Below are 23417 nucleotides of genomic sequence, written 5' to 3' on the forward strand. Positions count from 1 at the left end.
GTGGAGAAAAATCCTGAGAATAATTATCAGGAAAAGGCTCATAAATCTTCAATTATTGCGTTGGACGGCCTTCAAGTTTGAAATTTTCCCATAAGACGTGAATGCAGCATGACTACAGCACCGTGGTCAAAGATCGCTGCAAGAATCCTTTTTTTCCCTGAATGCAATCTGCCCAGCGGGGCCACAGGGAGCCAATCAGATGGCAGACTGGGTGTCAACTGTGAGCCAGGAGTGCGCAGAGCTTTTAACCAGTTTACCTCCACTATTCAAATCCCAAACAGAGCAGCACGGGTATCAACGAGGCGCATAGAAGCGCTCCAGCTCGAGACGGAGCGCACAGGGGAGGACAGGCGGTGTTTACACGGCCGCAGCGTCCTTCCGGTGCTTAATAGTTTTTTGTTTTTTTTTTTGTTTTTAAAAAGGGGGAAATGGAAAATGATACAATCCGTGGCCGTTCATTTAAGTAATGTCTGTATAGATATTTCACTTCGATGTTCGATGAGCACCTCGACCACACCACGTCCTCAAAGCAGGGCGTTTCGCAACGTGTCTGACAACACGTCGGCAGCGAGCTGAATCTATCCAACATTGCTGCTGTTAATCTACAGGATTTAACTACAAATCATACAGCACACAGGCTACACTACTGACATATTAACGAGGCTATTTGGAAGAGGTGAATAAAATCCTAAGGGGTGACTATTAATTAGTGTATGTTCAATAATAACGTGCTAATCAAAGAAGTAGGTTTTTTTAATACACGTGTTTTTTCTTCCCCCCTTTTTCTGTCACATTATATCCTAATCTTAATTTAACGTCTGCCAGTCATATTTATGCAGGTGTTTTTCTACATATAAAATTCTGTCACCTTTCTCAACAACTCTCTCCAAACTGGACCTTGTGGAGCGCACAGGATTTCTGGTTCACACACAACATCTGATAATTAGAGTGAGCGCTGAGAAAATCTAGTTTATCAACACATGCACACTGGAGCGCCTGACTGAAGTTTCAAAAACTCACCTGTGCCCTGCCGAGGCCTTGCCCTCCGTTGCCTGGATTCATTGAATGTGGATGGTTTCTCTGTTGCCCTCCCCAGTGGGCTGATGTGGCACCATATTGGGGCCCCACGTCTTTTCCCAGACCCATGCTGGCTTGCTGCTGAGCCGTGGGGCCGCTATAGTCTTGATAGGCACCACCATATCCTCGCAGCATCGGGCTGGGGGATGTCAGCAGCTGGTTGAGGGTCGGAGTGGCCCCTGATGGATGCTGCTGCTGCTGCTGTTGCTGCTGAGTTTGTCCCGGGAACCTCTGAAAGCCACCCGAAGCAGCTCCCAGGGGAGACTTGCCGTGGCTTGCTGAGGAGTTGCTGCCCATCATCATGTTCCCAGGTTGCCGGCATCCAGAGGGGCCCATCATCCCGTAGGCCCCGCCGCCATAGCCACCCCGGTACCCCGGGTACTGGTTGTACTGACTGTTGTGGTAGCCTGCTTCGTGGGAGTTCTCCATGCTGTTATGTGCCGACGAGTGCGTTATCCCCATCCCACTGCTTTGTTGCTGCTGCCCGCCATGTTGCTCGTAACAGGGCCTCGGGGTGTAATAGTTGTTATTAAACTCAGAGTTATTAGACGGTGGCCCCAAGTTAGAGTGCTCATACCTGGTACTCATCATCCTCTCCGATGGTTTACAGGTGAGCTCCCCCTCACCTTTACCTGGCATGTGCTGCTGCTGTGGCTCCTCCTGGACCCCCAACAGGTTCTCTTTGCCACCGTGGAGTTGGTGATCCATCCCCCGGTCCCCACGGGGCACCTGGCCGTTGTTGTTCGCGGTGTTGTTACTTTGGATCTGTCGCTGCTGATGTGGCGCAAACGTGCCGAATTGCGGCGGCGGCTGCTGCTGCGTCGGCGGCTGAGACTGAGGGGGATCTCCGCTCCCCACACATTTCAGCTTGTGGTTCGCGATCAAACCCGTTTCCATCGAGGAAGTGGTTGAATTAGTCGGCGCCGAGGCGGACGTAAGGTTATTCCCAGCCTTGTCGTGGCCGTCCGGAGCGCTGTGACTCGTGGAAGTTGAATGGACCATGCTGAGCTCGTTTCGGCGGTGATGGTCTACATTATTCAAAGTCCCATCTCCGGTACCCAGCATCGGTCCAGTTCGCTGTACGGTCCCTCCTCCTCCACCTCCTCCGGATTTCCCAGAATTGAGCTCCGAACCCAACCCGCCAGATAATTTCTTATTTTTGTTATTAGTTCTGGTCGGAGCCGATGCCACTTGCGCAGCCATGGTCACTCCAACATCTCAGCGCGCAGTGACAGCAAGCCCCGACCAGCCTTACACACAGAAAATAATGCAAGAGGAAAAGAAAAACACACGCTGGGAGGTGAAAAATATACTCAGTGAAAAAGCAGGCTTTGTTCTAGCGCTGCTGTTGCTCTGGTGGTGGTGAAATAGTGCGTCAATGAGGCTTCATGTTGAAAGTTTCTCTGGCAGGTTTAAACGAAACTTTTTTTCTTCCCCCCTCCGCCTCTCCTCCATCCCGGTTCTCAGTAATATGTAGCAGCGTCTCCCGGAGCCCTTGTGGCCCAGCATGGCATGAGAGAGAGCGGGCTCTACCAGCTTATCCACCTCCAGGGCTCCGGCGCGCCTCACAAGTAAAATCCGGACTGGAGTTGCAAGCCATTGCGCACATTGCACGTGTATATTTACTCTATTTTGTGGGTTAATTTGAAAATAAACAAAATGGACTGATATGGCAGTATAATTTGATAGTTTATACATTAACATATTGCGATTATAACGTCAACATTTCCTTCTTATTGCACCTAAAACGATCAGGAAATGACGCCATACTTTAATTTCAAGCGCACATTATGTATAAACGACTTTTGACAGATCCTTTCCAATTTACGCACGTTGCTTACTGTTCCATTTTACACAGATTATTCAAATAAACACACTAGCAGGTGTTAAATTTGCCTGACCGAGTTTTTACGCTATAATCCAGATCTGATTTTCCCTCCTCCCACTCTCTGTGTCCCTCGGCTCAAGCCAGTTCTCTGCAGCTCTGTCAGAAGTCGGACACGCAACCACAAGCGGTGCGCAATAATGTTGCCATCGGAATAAGAATGTAATCACACTTTATAAAAGCTATAATAATATCTGTAGCACAATTGTCATACCCGACACGCTCCAATCACTTCCTTTCAGCCAGAAAGGAACTAATGTTCTCCTTCAACAAAGAAGCATAGCAATCCTGTAATAGGAGAGAGACCATGGAAATATATATAATGACTATTAATCTATAGAACCATTATAAGGAGACAGAAACTTACATGTAGCACGATTAGTTCACTATAAACTGGAGAAGGTGTCTACAGAAATGTAATGTGGTCGAATATTAAAGCTATGCCTCATTTTTTTTCTTTAATCTCCTTCATTGGATTTACTTTGTCAAAACTTGTCTGAAATTGTAATGACTTTAAAAAAAGAGGGGGGGGGGGGGGGACAACCCGAGGCTGCAATGTTGGACCACACAAAACCAAAGTCTACAAGATATGCTATCCCATCAATGGTATTCAAACATGAATGTAAAATAGTGCTTAGTAAAGAAGCCAGGGTGTCTGCTGGGACTTGAATGAGCAGAGGGTCCGCTTTGATGAGATCAGATGCATTTGATCAACAGAGGGAGCTGTGGATGAAAGAGGGATGAGGAGGGGGGGGGGGGTGGGGTGGTGGGAAGAGAAAGATTTGGGGATGAGAGTTGTGCTGAGGTTGGTCATGATAATGATGATGATTCGTGAGGAAAGTGATGATGATGTAAAGATATGCACTTCATGTTTTATGTTGCCATAAGACATCAATGCATTGATGCTTTAGGTGACAACATTCAAAACAAAGAGGAGTAACTGACTCTATCACACAGTATACTTTAGGTTTACTGTGGGATAATGCACTAGAAGCCAAGTCCATGACAATGGGAAGACCCCTGCTGGAGACATAGAGCTAGTGCAGCAGAGTGATACTGAAGGAGAAAAAAACATTGTATACTATACTCTTTTTGATTTTTCCTCTTCATGTCACATGCATTAAAATTCATATTATTGCATGACAGGAAGAGGCCTAATCCTACTTTTCCCAAATGGAAGCTCACTCACTGGAGACAAATAAAAGCGAGTGACATCCCTGGAAACCTTTTCCAATCGCTTGCCTTTATGAGTCCATATGGCAGAGAATGAAAGCTCTGACACTGTTATGGTCCAACTACAAAGTCTCTATGGTGTTCACCATTCAGGCCCAGCCTATGGCACTATAACAGGACCAGATGGCTATTTAAGGCACCTCAAGAAGACATCATATTTACATCCTGGGTGCGCATATCTGTACACAGAATGTGTATATTAATAATATCTCCTTAAATTTAAAAAAAAGAAGAATTTCTGCTGTTAAGTGCCAAACAAGACATTCATTACTGGTTACGTGCACCTTTTCTGATTAGAACAAGCCTCTTCCACACCCTTCCCGCTTTCTGCACTTTGTACACATGACGATTCTGTCTCCCATCAGCGTCCCAGATCAAAGCCTCAGCACTGATCTCATCTAGAGCAACACTAACACTGACAGTGAGGGGACCTGGGGCATTAGCATATTCTATGATGGCGCCCGGCTTTTCAAGCCGTTGCCTCGGCTGCAGCTCTGGGTGTGCCGCGCTGTGGCTTTGCAACTCTAATTTCCCTCTCTCGCTCATTAAAAAAAGCCCACTGTTCTCCTATTAATTCGCAGACACACTGATCTGTTTGAATGGTGAGGTTGGGTGTGTATATATATGTGTGTGTGTGTGTAGGAGGAGGAGGGAGGTGGAGGAGGGCAATGGCTCAGCGCATTTGCATTTATGTTTAATTTATAACCTTCAGGGGCCCCCTGATGCAGCAAGATTGAAACAATAACTCCAGACAAACACGGGGAAGAGAGGAGGAGGAGCCGGAGGAGGGTGGATGGAATTAAAAATATACAGATCTGGGATGGTATGTGCTTTGAATATGTGTGTTTGAGCATGAGGATGGTGTTACTGTGTGTGCACCATGTGCATGCATTTTTGCATCATTTGTGCATCTGCATCAGGCTGTATCTAACGCAGACACACACATGCACACACATGAGCTGACAGAGAGACAGAGGTCTCCAATCCGTGGGGGGATAACATGCCACGGTGAGTGTCTGTCAGGAGGAGAGCTGGAGCCTGTTCCGGGGGAGTCTGCAGGGATCTCCCCCTTAGCAGCACAGAACTGCACAGCACAGCAGACAGCAGCAGCACAAGCCTGGCCAAGCACAGAAAGTGGGTCAGCCCAAAACACACACAAACACACGCATGCATGCACACACACAGCTCAGAGAGATACAGCCCCAGTGTCATACTGTGGGTGTGTTGGAAAGAAAACCACAGAAAGAGGGAGCAGGGAGAGAATGCACAGATGATGGTTGGTTGGTGTGCATGAAAGAGAACATGGTAGTGCATTTTGCATTAGTGATGATGAGGGAGGTGTTGTTTAAGATGAGGAATAGATGGTTAAGGAGTAAAAGGAGGGGGTGCAATGGAGACAAAAAAAGAGAGCCAGCCAGCCATTCTGAGCACACCCTATGGAAGTGCATCAAATTGATCCATAGTCTTTTCATTTCAGGCTTGGGTAAATAACAGCATTTGCATTGATCATTCTGCAAAACCAGGCAATGATGGGCTTGGGAGCGTATGGTATGCGTGTTTGGGTGTGTGTGTGCGTTTGTGTGGCTGCTAACAAAACACATCTCTTATTCCTTTCTGCTCCTTGCGGAGTCGAGGGCCTCACCAGAGCCCTACAAACAGCTATGATGGATAAAATGTTTTCAGCAACACTTCAGAAGAGTGGATGCTATTGTGTCCGCCTGTATACTGAAACACAGAATCATAGAATTCCCAGGACGCCACATGCTCTATTTATGTGTTATGAAAAACATGACTCAAAAGAAAACGGAAAAACAGCTATGCTCTACTTTCACTGTCAGCTATCATGTGAAGTGTGAAGAGGAGGAAGAGGATGAGAGCGAGATACAGAGAGGGAACGGAGAGGAGAGTGATTTTCTTCATCCACAGATCCTATCCTGATGGTGACAGGGGACCAGGCTCTCAGAAACCCCACATCCCCACGTTTCTTCTCTCCCCCCCTCCCACTTTCTCCATACCTCCATCCCCTCCTCCCGCTCTGATGCCTGTCACTGCTACTCTCTCCCTCCCTTCTCCTGACTGGAGGAGTGTGTGAAGTGTCCCCCGAGAGGCACCGACTCAAAGACGGTATTTACAAGATCCACACTGAGCCCACTTTTAACTGCCTGTGAAGAACTTCTCCCGCCGCCTTTGATGTGCCAACCTAATGGGGAAGAGCTTGCCGGCAGTCATTGCATATGTTAGCGAGGCAACGTGAGCTAATCCGCTAGCATTGGAAGGTAGACTTCATGCTGCTTGCAGTAAGTGAACACTTCAAATGCTGCGTGGCTTTGGTGCATTACTGCCCTTGGAAAAATCCCCATTGGCAAACAGACGATGATGTGATGCACCAACTTTTACAGCAAATCAGTGGCACCAGAAGCAAAAGACAAACACTTTGCTTATTTGATGGTGGACTTTTCATAGCATATGCATGAGCTGATAGAGATGCCTGATGATTTGATCATCAGGGCTACAGCAATTACCCAATAAGATGCGCAAAATGGTAAACCAATGACACGATTATTTATTGTTTACAGCGATTAGCACATTCACAAGCCTTTCTTTGTCAGGGTGCAATGAAGCAGTGAGCTTTTTGATTTCTTTCCATGAAATATTTCAAGTTTCTCAAGAATGGATGATGAAGAAATAAACATATATAGCCTGCTCTATCTGCAAATATACAATAACCAAATAGGTTGTTTGCAGATGACACCAAACTGACACAACGCATCCTCATTTGGTTGATAATGCACTTGCCAGATAAAACACATGGTAGCATTTTTGGTGAGAGAAAATATGGACATATTGCCCAACATACAACATTATATACACATAAGGGAAACACGTGATCATATTGCCTGACCTCATCTGAACATGGAGCTGATAAAACCGCAGGAGTTCAATGAAGGAGGAGGGCGGGGAATACTGGGGGAAGACTTTCACTCATGAGACTGAAGCTGGATCCATACTCCACGAGAACAGAGAACAGAGAGCAGCTGGCAAACAGACAGGGCCGTACGCCCTCTTCCCTGAGCATTATCAGCTCGTTAGGCCAGGTAACCATGACTGTGCTCACAATTTGCAATACAATTGCATTGTCAACCTTTTGTGTTTGACGTGCGCTGCGTAGGAGGGCCGTATGAGGAGTTCTGCACACACGTCTCGCGGAGTATGGTACTTCTGTGCCGAAACGAACTTTTTTTTTTACTCTTACCACACATGGAGCGAGTTCTCTGTTCTCGTGGATTATGGAACAGCCTTAAGGTCTGAGTCCCCTGACAACACGAGCTGTTTCAGTTTCACTTTTGTTTTGCCTATAGTACATTTTGTTTTTTGTCATTACTACTGATTAAGGTAAATTAAAAACTGGGTGAGGGGTTAGGTAAACCACACAAATTTAGAACATTAAACACGTTTTACAAGGAAAACCACTTCCATCAAGCAGTCGCCATTTTTGGCTGCCAGCATGATCATTCCCCATCCCCATGAACGCGTACAGATGTGCTCACATGTTCCATTTTCAAGGACTGAAATATCAACCTCATGTTATATTTTTCTAGTGAGGATGTGTAGCATTAGTTAAACTGTCACCCAGAAGGGCTGGATTTGTCTGTTGTTTTACAAACGTCTTCCATGTACAGCAAATGACTGTATGACTCTTATGTGGACTTGCAATAGATAGAGGTCCTGCCCAAGGAACCTCCTGGAAACATGGAAGAAAAGATGTGAGAGTGAATTCTTATTCACACAGTTTTCTCTGTGTAAAAATGCCCAACTTTAAAGCAGGAATTAACAGATTTATAGTGAGTGAAAATGATTTTGTTCTCTCCACTTACTGTAAGGTCAAAGGTCACATGACTCAGTTGGGGCATCATTCACTTATACAAGCCACAAACTCAAACACACACACAGGCAAAGATGCAAAGGCAAAACATTGACGCTCATCCAACTTAGTTTTATCTTTAACAACGGCAGTAAGAAGGAAAGCTTTCATAACAAACACAGGCATTTGGAACGATTTTGAATTAAGCTAATTAGGTTTGTGTTTTGTTTGTTGTTCAGGAGGCATGATCAAAGTGATATTTCACCAATTTGTGTCAGCTCGGGAGGAGAGGAGGAAGAGTTTGGAGAATGCTGCCTATTAATCTCCTCAGGTTCGGCGCACAGTGCGTTAGGGACGGTAATCAAAACAAGAAAATTATGAATAATGAAAAGTGTTGATCAAAAATGAAACAAAACAGTAAATTTGTGTGTTATTAGTGGTTTATTAGTAACAGAATTGGACTCTACGAGGTTTTTTTTGTTGTTTTTCAGCTCTGTAAAGGGGGGGGGGCTACAATTTCAATGCATGCTCAATCCTCTGTGCTCAGCCCGAGAGGAAGACGAAAAATCAAAGAGATGTGCATGGCTTGACCCAGGAGCTCAAAGTCTGAGAGCAACCGGCTGTTTTGATCTTATCTAATATTTATGAATAACTTCCTTGATATTTCCTTCACTCCATGAAGCCGTCCGCTTTTACAGTGTTACACAATGATGTCTTAGAGGGGCAATGACGGAGATCAAACGGGGTCTGGGCTCAGAATACAGAGCACTCTCCCTCTCTCTCTCTCTCCATAGCCTGGGAGGAAACGCAGCAGCAAGCTATCTAACGCGCTATGATTGAAATACAAGCTCCACTAGACTGCAGCATGCAGTGTGATGATATTTGTATTTGTGTCTCTGTCAAAGGAATATAGGCAAAGAAAGAGGAAAACACTGTCACCATTTGAGCATAAAGATGTGTGTGTCTGCTTGTGATTGGATCCTACGCATGTCTGCCTGTGTATGTGTGCGTGTGTCATCTGTAACGGATATAATCCTGCAGTTGGGCCCGTTCGTGGCTTTTACAGATATGGCTGCCATAGAACCATTCAAGGCTGTTTGGATCAGTAATGGCCTCAGATGCTTTTCACTATCTCTTCACAAAAGTCAAGTGTTCTCAACATGTTATTTGCCCAAAGTGGCCTTGTTCCAATGCTCTATTGTTAGCCTAATGGAGGCTAGACGACACTAAGACTCTAATTATGGACACCAACGATCAGCCCTGATAATATTGCGAGTAAAGTGGGTAATTTGTGGCTGTTGTGTTGAAGGGCTGAGGGGAGGCAAAGAAAAAGGAGGGGGGGGGTGTAGAGATGAAGGGAGGTGGGGAAGTTGTTTTCTTGTGTCATCGCCCCCATCGTCCGTCACCCTAATCATTCCCCCAGAGCAGAGAGCCAAGATGTGGGCACAGCAGGAGAATATTAATGGACTGTGTGACATTATGGTTCCCGCCCATTCAAAAGGAATGTTCTATTACATTATGGGCCATCAACAGGTGATTTTTCAACGCTCACTGGGCTTCATCGAAGTATGCTCCTATTTCATAAAGTGCCAGCGCGGCACAGCTCAAGTGCCCATTCGTCTTATTAAACACAGATATTAAACATACAGTAGACCCATGCTAATAGATCAGGGTCATGTTTGTCACCTAGCTTGCACCACAGCCTTCCATATATTTACCTGCAAGATTATCCAATAAACTGACAGTTAAGATGCGATTTAATGGATTTTTTCATTAAAATCAATAAGTACAGTAATCTCTCCATTATGGCGCTTTGTCATGCCCTCAGTCCCTCAACAGTAGCGACCATAAAAGGCTGGACGTTTGGCTTAAGAGCAGCCCAAGGTAAACAGCCTATCATGATCAATATAAGTGCAATGCCAGTAACAGCAAGACAACCACCAAAGCAACCCAGCAAGCCTGTGCCTATTCTGTCAACACCCAAAATCAAAGCCCCTCTCCCTTGAGTGATCTGTCCAAACAATTAAAATGGAACCTCTTTGTACCATCACACTTAACATGTCAGACAGAAAATGAAAGGAGCCTCGTGTATTGGAGCTGCATGCCGTGACGCCTCCTGTGACAAGCCCCACGGAGAGAGCGGCACACCACAGGAATGACGGCACTGTTCAAATTTTAAATATGTTTTGACACAAAATCAAAAGTTGCTCACCATTATGAGGGAGAGATTCCCCCCTTTTTGTGTGATCACTTATTAGACCCTTAGGTGAATGAGGCAGAAATACTGACACCTGAATATTCTCTTTGCACTTTCTTTGACATTTTTTTAGCAGATCTGGGAATCACTTCACATTGTGAAATATCATTTCGTACTAAGATTGAAGCTCTGATCTCTCCACATCTGAGGCTCATGAAAAGCCACCAATGATCAATGAGGATTCCTGTGTGAGTTGCTTGGTTTTATCTGCCTTATATTCTCCCTTCTGGTGTCCAAAGCTAGGTTTGCTGTTGTTCTTTTTCTGATGATTGTAATACAGAAGCTTTGACAGCTTTGCAGCTTTGACAGTGAATGTTGAGCTACTTCTAACAATCCTGAAAATATACGGAACCAGAATTGCAAGAACCTTTTCTGTAAGTTTGAAAGCTGACTGGTTTGATGAATCCTGGAGGCATGCTGAGTGGATGAGGACTAATCAGCCGACCAATCCCATCAATCAAAATAGCTGGCATCTGACATCTTTTTGTCATATGACAATAGTGTTACGTGGCAAATAATACAATTTCCTTTCACATTAATAAGCTTGAGTGGCTTTAGACATAATGGGAAGCAAGTCTATTTCATGGGCTTTCACTGTACTCTATACATAATCCTGAAGATGAAATTCCTAATCTTCTACCAAACAGGGGAGAGGTTTTTAAAGCAAGACCCCAATTATGCCCAGCCACAAATTAGCATGTTTAATGCAGCAAAATGTTTTAATAAAGAATAAAAGCAAGGCAGCAGAAAACAAAAGCCAACTGGGTAATAAGATTATCTCTGCCAGGCGCCCAGTGCACATCATTGTAGTTCACACAAATGGAAGAGATTATAAGTCACATTCAAAACAGTCTAATCCGTGAAAGACTCCCGATATGATTACTTTCTATTACGTTTGGTGACTGAGTGCGATGGATTTATCTGAAATCCTGAGGAGTCTTTAAAGTACAGTTGGACATAAAGGCAAAGAGCCAGTTGAAGATTAGTTGAATCCATCTGTGATAAGCTTCAGCAGTTTGGCCACAAACAGAGATAAACACAAATCTGAAGACCAGATGATGTAATACACATTCCACAGCTATAGATTATCCCTGCAGATCAGAAATTTACATACTGTATCAAAGCTGTCATCACTTTCCAAAGCACACAACTTTAACTATTTACTCACATTCTTTTATTTCAAAGTTTCTAGTGACATGAAAATCCCATAACAACTGTTTTGGAGTGTTAAGGTGCTCGTAGTCATTGTTGTAGGTGCTCCTCCACTGCGTCCCATTGCTCTTGGGGCCATTACAGCCTCCTTCATCCCTGACCTCCCCTTAGTTCCTGACAAGGTCAAACATCTCCCATTAGGCAGAACCAGACCTTGCCTTTTGCCAGCGAAGTATCCAAGTCGTAAATCGTGAAGGTCAGGGGCTGCATAATGAACTGGAAAATGTCAGTTATATTACTCCCCATTTAAATAGCGGATTTTCCGGCACCAGGAACAAGGGTGATATTTACCCTTTTTCCTGCACAGGCTCAGAGAAAAGAGTCCTCTTAATCCAGCTTGGGGTGTGAAATTGAGTCGTATGTGTGAAGGAATGTGATTTCTTGGGTACAGAGATGAGTGAGTGTGCTATGTTATACTGCACCATAACCTTTACTGAGGGAAAACATGAGGAAAAAAAACTGTAATACCTTCTTCTTCCTTGTGGATTAGTGGTGCCAGCCGCTTTCAAACAGACAATCCTAAACATCACATGGATGACAGAATACAGAAATAATAACACTGAACTGTTGAAGGAAAATATCAATATGATAATAAATGCATGATTGATATTTTTCTAATAGCAAAATATATGGCCACTAAAGTGACTTAGCTATTCCTAATTATTAGTCTGATTATTCACATTTCCCAGCACATTTACACAGTGACAGGAATGTCAACGGCTGCATAAATTATCGTGAGAATAAAACGGGAGAGGCGACAAGCCTGAGATGACAAAAGGGCATCCAAAGGAGAATGTTAATAATGATTCCTCTAAAACAATTTCCATTAATTTTCAGCCTCCCTCACCAGGGAGTAATATCTACATGCCCGAGGCAGGTTTAAATTGCATAGTCTGCCTGAGAAAGGAGACAAAGTCTCCCCAGTGTCCAGCTGCTCTCATCAGAACAGGAAGACTCAAGGAACACCCAGGAGACAGCATCACAATAGCAGAAGCTAAGCTATTAGCCCAGCATCAAACCAGGGGAGAGACACAGTGGATGCTCATTGTTTTCAATGTTGCAAAGTAACAGCACACAGGAGACCAGCGCTGGATGTCCTGGGTTTTCGCTTGTTGTTCAGACGCACTACCTCAGGTGGACAGCACTGCCAGATTGCAGCTCTATCTGTGCTGCCTGCTGCACAAATAAGAGACAATGTCAAAGGTAGGACGTGAATAATACCATCATTTCATATTCTGACACCCTGCCAGGGAATATGTCACTTGGACACCAGGTCACATACCCAGTCAATGTGTGAAGGGAGAGCTGCGGCTGTGAGCTTTGCTGAGAGGGGAAGGGAAGGCAGCCAGCTAATGTCACACATACCAGCATCAGGGATCTTCTCAGTACCCCCCACCCCACCCCCGAGAAGTTATTCTGCAGCCAAGCTGGCATCCCACGTCTCTTAGCGGCCAATGTGAGGCCACACTGCTCAGTGACACCGGGCATGTCTCCTGGGTATGGGCACACCTGGCAGACTGTCAGCGGGCACAGGTTTTAGGAGAGGGCAAAGAGGGTAAGGCAGGGAGGGGCGGGTGCTCTGGGATATCTTTAGGCAAGAGATGAGTAATAAACACACTGCAGCCCTTTGGTGAGAACCTCAGCTGTCTCTGCAAACCTCTGAATGATCCTGACTTTTGCAGAAGCTTACTAAAGATAAATCGGATGAATTCAGCCTCTGCATTATACTGCCTCTTGTTATGATTATTGATATATTAGCTAAATCAGTAGCCAATTTATACACACTGTTGCTATTATAGTATAATATAGTTGGTTCCTTCTCTCTGAACTTGTTTACAATGTGTTTATATTTATTCCTCACAATTATTATATTTCACACACACTTTGTAAATCACACAGAAAATCCTCCAGACAGCAGACACTTTAGGTTTAAAGGGATATACATTCTTTGATTGTCCTTCAAAGGCTTCTAAATCAAGACTTAATAGACACATAACACATAAAACAACCCAGTAGCAAAAGGCACATTCAGCCACATAATGAAAACAAAGTTTCTTCCCAATAAACTTTTCTAATATCCTGTCCCGCCTGCTCTGAGAGGTTGGATGTCTCATTTGCAAGTGAGGGCCTGGAGAAGAGACGGCTGCCCACCAGCCTGTCCGTCAGAGGAGCTCACTGGGGAGAGTGTGTGTGAGAGCTTGGAGAAGTGGTGTGCGTGTGTGTGTGTGTGTGTTGATTAATATCAGGAGGGCAGGGCAGTGCTCAGGCTGCGGCTGTCGGTGAGAGCGAGAGAGGACAGTTCTTTTCACTGCCGCCCAGGGAAAAGTCTGCTGGCGGAGAGGGTAATGAGCCAGAAACAGGCTGAGAGGAGAGAGGAGAAGGCTGAGAGGAGAGGAGTGGAGGAGGCACAAGGACAGGCCGCCACACTCCAGCACCGACCTCACACATACACCCTTCACTCAATCGCTCCTTCCTTTACCCAGGAAAACCAAGCACCATCAAGGTTCTCCTATTTACCTTTTTTTTTTTCTCCGTGCGACACCCCCTTACTTCCTTCTGTGTGGCTGTCTGTCTGTTCTGCTCTACATCACACTCCAACTTGAAAAACACATTTGTCTGTGCTTGCATGCACATGGTCACAGGTTAGGCATATACGCATCCTTGCACTTCTTTTCACATGGGCCCTCGCCTTTGTGTAAGGTTACATGCACAGCACACTACACCCAATGAAAGAGGTAGCAGTTCATTAAGATTACATGGCATAACAAGTCTGGTTCATTCTATTTTAGTATATAATATATATATTATATTTAGTATATTCTCAGAGAGAAAATAAGATATCAATGATGTACTGTTGCAGCTTCAGGCAAGCTTAGCACTAAGAATATAATTTAATTGAAGTTAAAAAAACATATGTAAATAGACTTTTGGTAGACATAACATTATTATAGACTATTATGGTGTCTTTCAGCTCTTTTTTTTGTTTTTACAGTCAGCAAGAAAACCACAGGCACTGTATATCACAGCATCTGCACAGTAATATGCCAGTGTTTACATCTTGTTCTGCAGCCCCAAAGTAACCAAACAACAATTACAGTAAGTTGCTGTCTTGACCTATAACAGGTGCAGAGCTTCTCCATGACATGGAAAAACAATGTTTTTAGGCCCTTCAAATCTCTCTGACTACATTCGCACTCTGACAATATTCGTAACAGCAATGGTCTCAGAGCTGTACGCCATAAAATAGACACAGCCACAGGAAAAATGGGCCAGCATGTGTCTTTTCACAGTGGCCAGAGGGCGATGGGGTAAACAAGAGGCCACGGGTGGGGATTAAGAATGGACACTCAGAGTTACAGCTGGGTCACAGTGTCAGGGGCTAGTCGTGCTGTCTGAGAATATTACCCTCCGGATGGATTTTTGTTTTTCAGAGCATTGGCCACTGAGCTGTGTGCTTTCAGGATGGAGGATTGGAGAGAGGATGCATCCACTAAGACTTATGAGAGAGAGCTGGGCACGAGGGGTGAGGGGCAGGAAATAACATGAGCAATTTCATAAATGGAAGGGAGAGGCTGTGACTTCCTAAATCGTCTGTGAAAGACAGAGGGAGGGAGCGGTGAGGCAGGGGGAGATGTGGTAGGGGACGACAGGGAGAGAGATGGAGGGAGGTGAGAGCGAGCGTGACGCAGAGTGTGAAAGAGAAAGAAGAGAGAGGAGGGTAGAGTCAGGGCCTGGTGGTAAATGGATGTAACTGGGCAAGGGAGGCAGGGACAAAGTGAGAAAGAGAGAGGCTGGAGAGATGAAAAGATGAAGAGGGCAGATTTCCCACCAGCTGAGTGAGCACCTCTATTACCCTTTCTCTCTCCGTCTGCCTTTTCCTCCCCTCTTCTATCTCTGTGTCCTATCAGCCTCAGTGTGGCATCCTCTCACATCAGATTAGCTCCAGCCCAGAGAGACGGTTCAAACTCCTCTGTCAAAGTTATTTAAAACACATCCAATGCTGAGGCCACGCTTCGTTCTGCTCCCTCCCACCATCCTTCTATCTCCCTGTTCGTCCTTGTCATGGCCCAAACTTAGGCTTGAGCTCCATCCTTGGCAGCTCAGCTGGGATGTGCGTCTCCCCATGGCGTTGAAAGTCACTATCAATCAAACATGAGGGTGCGGGGGAGGACCAAGGTGTGGCAGGAGGCAGGAAGGAAGGGAGACTGCGGGAGACACGCATAAATCACCAGGCAGGGGAAAGATGTCAGACTAAATATGACCTGGATCTTCAGATTCATATTTCCTTTTTAAACACACATGAGAAATAGTCATTTATACTTCATTGTTATGTTCACCAAAAAGGTGATGATTTTTTCATTTCCTACAAATCAATAACAACATGTTAGGTGAGAGCAGAACATGGCAATCCAATAGAGCAGTAAGAGATGCCTGGCTTTTCAGAGGCATGACTGTGCATTGACCAGCAAGCAATGGATGACTCTGGTGAGTAAGAGGAACAGATCACGCCATGAGCCACGGTGGCAGGGCTTCATCCCCGCTGATGAGAGAGGCCAGGCCAGTGTGGCACGCCACAGCCCAGCGCAGCCCATTCTCTGTCAGAGATGGCTGTTTGAGCTCTCCAGTCATGGCTTCGGTGATGAATGGCCTCCACTGCCAGAGAAAGAAAGGAAAAAGGGGGCCTGGGAGCCCTCTGAGGATCAATATAAACGCACGAGAGGACCTGCTTCGCATGTTAAAAACCTTGATCCAGCCCCCCACCCACCTCTCCGCCCGCACTCACTCTCTCTGCTGTCTCCAGCATCACTGACAGACAAACCTCTGGGATCGAGTGGGCGGGGAGCTGAGGTTGTGGGAGGAGGACTTTTGTGTGTGTATGTGTGGGTGCATGTGTATCTACATGAAGTGTGTCAGCAGCTTTCTAGAGGGGCTAGCATGTCAACAAACTCAAGGTCGGGCCTGGCGGGGCGCACACCCCTCACACAACTCTGCAGATCTATCCAGTGTTGATGCTTTGAAAGGGGCCACACTGTGACATGGTAATTCAGAGGTGTCTAAGGCGATGGATATCCTATTAATGAGCCCAAAACAATGACTAGACTAATGAGCTTATAATGGGAATATTGAATGCATGGGAATGGGATTGGGCCTTGTGTGAGCCAAGAAGGGGACCATTGAATGAGAGCCAATACACAAGGGCTAGAGGGCTAAAAGCTTGAGACGAATACAAACTGCATGGGGCGTAGCTGAGGCTGTAGGGGCAGGGCTGCATGGAGGGGTGCGCAGTCAACCCAAATCAATACACCCCTACCCGCCTTGCCTCGTTGGGCCTGTGATATACGAGGGCAGGCAGGCTTCTCTGAGCATAAATAAAACATGAAAATGCTACAAATTATCAGACCGAATGGACAGAGATCTATTCATTCAGTAATGCTGTATTTTTTATTTGTCAGATCAGTCTGGGGTAGGAGGGACTGATTGTTACCCTGCATCCAATTTGAGTCAACGGAGTGCTGAGATGTGATTCAGCCTGTGTATGTGAATTAATGAATTAATCAAAGTGTGGTTGGCCGGGGAGGAAGACGAGAAGCGAACCAAGCGAACGAGTGAATGGCAAGCTGTGACGGGCTAATAGCTGGAAAAGGAATTACAGTCCAATTGCTTTGTCTTACTCTGGCCCTAATGCTGCAAAGGCCCTTTGCTGCGAGCCGGGCAGCCCCTCCGTGTGATTTGATTCCATTTGGAGAGCCTTATTTTCCTCTTGATCTCACACATTAAGGACCTCGCTATTCACCAGAGCAGGAAAAAGGGGGGAGGACAGTCAGAGCAATGGAATGGATTAGCACACAGCTGTTGAGACCAGGCAGGTCAATGTTTTAAATCTCTGGCCCTGTCCGGTTAAATCTGCTGGCCTGTACTTCAGAGACACTCACGGATCTAAAAGGGGATGAATAGCTCTGAGCAAGATGGTTGTGAATACAAAAAAAAAAAAACAACTGTGGACTAGGAAGGGGTGAGGATGTGCCCTGGTAAAAACTGGCCCTGAGTTGCCAAGTTAGATCATCCTTATAAGGAATGAGAGAGTTCTACTGTAATGTGGAACAGCTAACTGGTCAACCATCTCTTCATGCTAAGGCTGACATATAAAATGTTTTCACTATACAGGAGAATGGTACTTCTGCTTTCAATCACGTTACATCAGATATATCATTGACCTTCAGTGGACAGATGTCTCTGCTATACATATATATGTGTATGTGGGTGCGTGTGTGTAGTGCTGAGGTAAGAGATGGAACTTTACCAGCAGTGCATGTCTGCCCAGAGAGCAGCCAGCCAATTATCCCTCTTAATTATCTATTGACGAGATGGAATTGATGTTTTTGGAGTGCTGATTGGATAATCAGGAATGTTGGCCACAGTTATTCTCCTTGGCTGGTCTCACTCATCTGTCCAATCTGGTCTCCTTGTTTCAGTAATTTGCTCAGTTGCACAACATATTCCTGCTGAACAATAATTTATGATCACAGCAAAAGGCATGGGAGACGTTTCATTTTGCTACTGAGGTTAGCACGACTGCGTCTGCTCCACAGTGTGCACGTTTGGTTGAACACATCACAGGGTCTTTTCTCTCTCTTCCATTTTGCTCTGTTCATTAACCTCTTCCTTTATCTGCAGACAGGCCAATGCTTCTTATGGGGCTCCATTTCTAAAACAGTCTGGTTCTGAACAAAAGAATTTAGCCGCATTAATTTCTGCCCCCTTCTCTCTTTTCACGTGAGCAGCCCATTTTCTTTAAATTCTCCCAGAGAGTGTGTGCTGGCACAGGACCAGGCAGACACCGGGAACAGCAGAGCACAAGACTGGAGTGACACTGATTGTGCCTCCTCTAATTAAACCCTACCTGACCCTGGTGTTGGGACATCATTAGTTCTCCCTCGTAATCATCACACAGCCGCAATTACATTCTGTTTGTCCCCATTTGCATTTCACAAGATTTCCTTGAACAATCAAAGACGGAGTGGGGAAAAGAGGAAGAAGACAAATAAAGCATGGAGTCCTAAAAAAGGCAGCTAGATTCAATTTCACAAAAGCACACTGCAGTGGATTGTTGCAAAATATCATGGGAGTGTTGAGACTAAAGGTTAAACATGTTGTGTCTCAGAGGCTAGGATTGCAGTCTGAAACCATTTTCCCATACAGCATTAATGCTATCCATGTGATCTCTGTAGGGACAGGAAAGGTACGCCCCTTCTGGACAAGAAAGAAAATAATAAAACATCTCCAGTATTCAAAGCCCTGATTTCTGCCAGGAACCAGAGATGGGTTTATCACAGAGATGCCTGCCTCAATTTGGTAATAAGGAAAGATAGGGAGAGAGGGACAGAGGGGGAGAGAGAGAAACCCAGACACTAAAAATAATCACACTCCAGAATACTCTGCAGCGAGCGTACATCTCCCCACTTGCAGAAAGTACACTACACAGAAAACAGACACACCAGTGCAGAATAGAGCCATCTATGTAAGTACGCACTTCAGGGAAAGTGCAGAAGGGCAGATCCTCCATCTGTATTCCGGGTGACAGTAGCGTTGTGCTGGGGTAGCGTTTCTCTCCCAGAGATGCCGTCTACACAGAAACAGTCATACGTCACAGACATAAAAGAGAGCCCTTTGAAAGCTCATACCCACGGCTGGCATTCGAACAAGCCGAAGGAGACTTTTTTTCTACCAGCTCCTCTCGTGCGTCTGCTGTTACTAAATCTGACAACAACAGCAGAGTAAGGTCGTTGTGTTAAGATGAGAATTATGCTGGCAAATACCCTCGGGTGCTCCCGCTTTCTAGGCAGTAGATGATCGGACGTGCGTTCTCATTTCTGTACTGCAGAAATTCTGTCATTAGAGATGAGTCAACAACACAGAGGAAAAAGATTATATATATATATATATATATATATATATATATAATAAAAGCTGCATAATAGACTTACAGACTTTTATTTGGCCTCATAGAAAAACAAGATCTCCCTCATGATAGAAAGGTGAGCGTGTACACATTAATGTAATAAACATCTCAGATTATAGTCAGTTCATTGATACTTGCCTACCCGACTTTTTATCTCCCCATGTGCCCTAAACTGGCTTTTCTTCCCCAAACCAATCTCCTCTCAAGTGTTTCTAATCTCTGCACAGTCTGTGGAGAGACACTGTTGTGAGATGCACTCCTAACTGTGACTTCAAACAAGATTATCTGGATGAGATACTATGAGCTGCATCCATTTGATTAGAGATGGAGTTTGAGCTTTTGGATTTACGACAAGGTTACAACTTGGACGCCAGCGGAGCTCAGTTACAATGCTTGCCAGGAGTTAGCAGGTAATATTATTATGGACTGCTATTCAGTAACTGGTAATAATGACATGTATGGCTCACTCAATGCGCTGACATCCATCTAAAGTTTATGAAATATCAACCAAGTATACAAACAAGGACTACTGCTTTACCTCTGTGAAAAAAACATGGAGTCACTTGATTAATTAATGAACATTTCATCTTAAATTAAACTAAAACATTACATTTACAAAAAAGAGGTATATTTAATCTTTGACTAGATAAAATATCCACACTATATAAAGCAATGTAGATATTAAAACATGTTATAGCTGATCAGTCATTTTATTGTGCCAACTATTGGTTCTCTTCTGCATGATATGTCCCCAGTGGGGCTCATGTAGTGTATACTGTATAGTAAATATCATGAATGACATAAGAATGGAAGAATAAGCAAACATATTGAAACTATCAGAAAAGTTTGAAAACTAAAATGAACAAATCCACTCTTAAAAAACTAAACTAAACTGCACAGAAAACAAATATTAGAAACTATATATAGCAACATTAGGCCATCCTTTTCAGGTCTTACAAATATGACTGGGCAGAAGACTGAGCAGTGATACATTTGGAATCCTTGCAATAAACATTAAGTCAGTAGAATATCAGCTGATTGAACAGCTAAACATCCATCAGAAAGATCAATAGTAAAAAATGTAGATATTTTTCTTATGTTAAAAACTCACATAGGTGCCCACCACCGTGGATTCTATCTTTGTATTTTCACTACTACACTGGTCCACAATAAGCTTTACAATAAAACGAGGCTCTTTTTGAAATTGCAATTACTTTCTGAGGAAATTAATCATATAAAAGGAGCAGCGTGATAAGAACTGCTAACAGGTTATTACAGCATGCCGTGTTCATCGTGGATAAAAAACTTCGCTCATACCATCAGGAGAGAACAAAGTGCATTCTGGTGCCAGATTTCACATTAAGGCAATTTAAAATATTCCAGACTGCCTAATTTAGGGGTCGGACTTCTGTGTAACTTAATTCAACAAGATTAATTATACAATTAAATCCAAACTTCTCTCAATTATGTGGAGAAATGCTGCCTGCCTGCTCGGGCTGACCCTTCACCTTTGCTGAGGCGAGGTACCTGATAAGCATAATTTTCCAACAGGAGCAGAAGAAATTGCCGCTTATTTTGTTGCCGCGCTCGACTCAGCACATTATAGTTGTTAATTGCTGGCAGACTTCGTAACTGTGCCCTTGACATGAAAAAGCAAAATGTTATGCCATTCACCGGCATATTACTGAACGTGCTGGAGCTCTTTGCTGATTGACAGGACAACCCACTGAAACAAAGGACTTAATTGTGTGTCAATTGATTCTTTAATTACAATTGGCAGTCCTGCCACTTCTGTTTCATTGATTTATCATCTGTGACGAGCAAACGTCCAATGACATGATGGGGTGTGTTGTGAGGTCTCCAAAATGTGGGGTCAGTGTAGAGACTTCAGGCCGTTTCGGAGCAGAACAGGTGTGTCCATGTCTTCTCTCAGTAAAAAAAATGTATTTCCAGAGTGGAGTATTGTGCCCTTTACAGCTACATTAAGGAGCCACTGACAACCCCGACTACTAACCCTCTCTCCTGTTCCTTTCATATTTATGTCGAGCTGAACCAGCAGGACTGAGTTACAAAGAGCAGGTGGGCTCATCCTCCCTGACAAGCAGCCATTATCAACACAGTTCTTGGAGTGAGAGAGGAAAACCACCAGGGATGGGTGTAAAACCTCTTTCAAAGACCTTCAAAATCCCACTTTCTACCCTCTCTCTCTCGCTCTCAATCCCTCCTTGTCATCATTTTATTCTCTCTCTCTGCTCCCTTCAGAAGAGAGAGAGAGGGGTAAGGGGGGGGGGGGATAAAGTTGACCTTAATCTGCCCAGTAGTGAGTTTCAGAAAGATGACATGCAACCTCAGAGGTAAAGGGCAATTGCCCCCCCTCCCCCCAACCCCCCCTCAACCCCCCCTCTTCTGTGAGCCAATTTACAGACCCCGGGGACTTTTTTTTCCAAAGCTGTGAACTATTTCAGGTTCTGCCACATTGTTTTTGATTCACTCATCTGGAAGAGCGAGCAACAACTTTCCTTAAACAAAGCTGAAGTCACACCCAGATATTGTTGTTGTGACCACATTTGAAAAAACAAAATATGTATTTGTACAAGAGGTAAGAGGGGAAGGTGACCACATCGAGAGCTGTTGGGTGTTCATCGTCCTTTGGTCTTGTCTTCTTTACATAGCACAGAGTGGTATTTACATTTCATGGACTGCTCTATGGTAACTGTTTTCTGCCTGCTGCAAAGGCTATTACAACAACAAAGCCATAACATTAATCTGACAAAGGCCTAATAACAACAACAGAGCATAAAACGCTAATAAGTAAATAAATCCAACTGGTGCTATTGTGCCTGGGGAAGTAAATGAGAAGTGCTTCTTTTTTGTTTCTGCAAATCTGCATCAAAAACCAGAAATCCAAAACCACCTGGACCGGCCCCACTGATCTAATAAGCCAGATTCAGAAATCTCTTTCCCTGCACCATGAGCTTAGTGCGATGTCCAAAGATACAACTGCAGGGATTTACAACACTGTTTCATGACACTAATTTTCTACTTCTAATTCAAGTGGCATGACTGATTAGTCTGTTGATAATTTCACATTCAAACAGTTAGTGCACCAGTAGGGGACTGATGCAGAAAAAAAAAAAAAAAACACATCAAAACAGGATCTGTGATTGCCGGATTGATAGGTGCTCCAATCAGAACCACCTCATTAGCTCAAACATGAGTCAAATGAGGCCGACTCGAGGACATGGCTTAAATGACAGGCAATCCTCAAAGGGATCCGAGCGATGTCAGCCAGCCCACACTGACACGACGCACAGAAAGAAAGCGCCTCCATTTCTCCCGATATAAACAAAACATCAGTTAAAACTAGAATATTCAAATCTGTGTGTCAACAGACAAAACTGCAGTTCAGATATTCTAAGAAAGTCACAAAAGATCTGACGGATTTTCCAAGTGCTCATATAGAATAGTCAAGAAACGATGCATATTTAACTATGTATAAAGGAAGAGAAATTAACTATGAGACAAGTCTTTTGCTGAGCCAGTGTGAGCCATGAATTAATAATTCGGAGTGAAGTTATTAAGTTATTTGTTAACAGTAAATATTCTGTATGTGTCCCTGAGAGCATGACTTTTTAATAATTCGGAATTTTTAAACTTTAATGTTTAGCTCCATTCTGGAAACAATGGTGCTTAGCTGTAATTGATTCTTCTGGCGTGGAATAATTATGATGGCTGTGTCGAAGCGAGGCTTGATCCGCTTGGCCCTGGGTGATGGAAGAGGAAGCGAGGAGGGAGAACAGAGAGATTTAGAGACGGGGAGGACAGACAGCATGGAGACGCACGTTTGGATATATCTTCTGACAGACAGCCTGACTGAACTAGAGGCAGAATGGAGCGCAGTGCTGGGAATAGCCTCCAACCCTGAGCCATC

The 23417-nt window shown here is 44.5% G+C and overlaps 1 protein-coding gene across 4 annotated transcripts in view; it reads right to left on the reverse strand.

The window, feature by feature from the left end:
- LOC114427211 (AT-rich interactive domain-containing protein 1B-like) overlaps positions 1 to 23417 on the reverse strand; it is a 166503-nt gene that overhangs the window by 136893 nt on the left and 6193 nt on the right. For 2 of the 4 annotated variants that reach the window (XM_028395103.1, XM_028395102.1), the window contains exon 1: positions 1021 to 2569. The exons of 1 other annotated variant lie outside the window; for it this stretch is intronic. In XM_028395103.1, coding sequence (XP_028250904.1) covers positions 1021 to 2280 — 1260 coding nt within the window. In that variant the 5' untranslated portion in view covers positions 2281 to 2569. Of the gene's footprint in view, positions 1 to 1020; positions 2570 to 23417 lie in introns of those variants that run through there. One more of the 4 variants, XM_028395104.1, reaches the window with a different exon arrangement.

This window comes from Parambassis ranga, chromosome 22 (assembly GCF_900634625.1).
Source record: "Parambassis ranga chromosome 22, fParRan2.1, whole genome shotgun sequence".
Taxonomy (NCBI): Eukaryota; Metazoa; Chordata; class Actinopteri; family Ambassidae; genus Parambassis; species Parambassis ranga.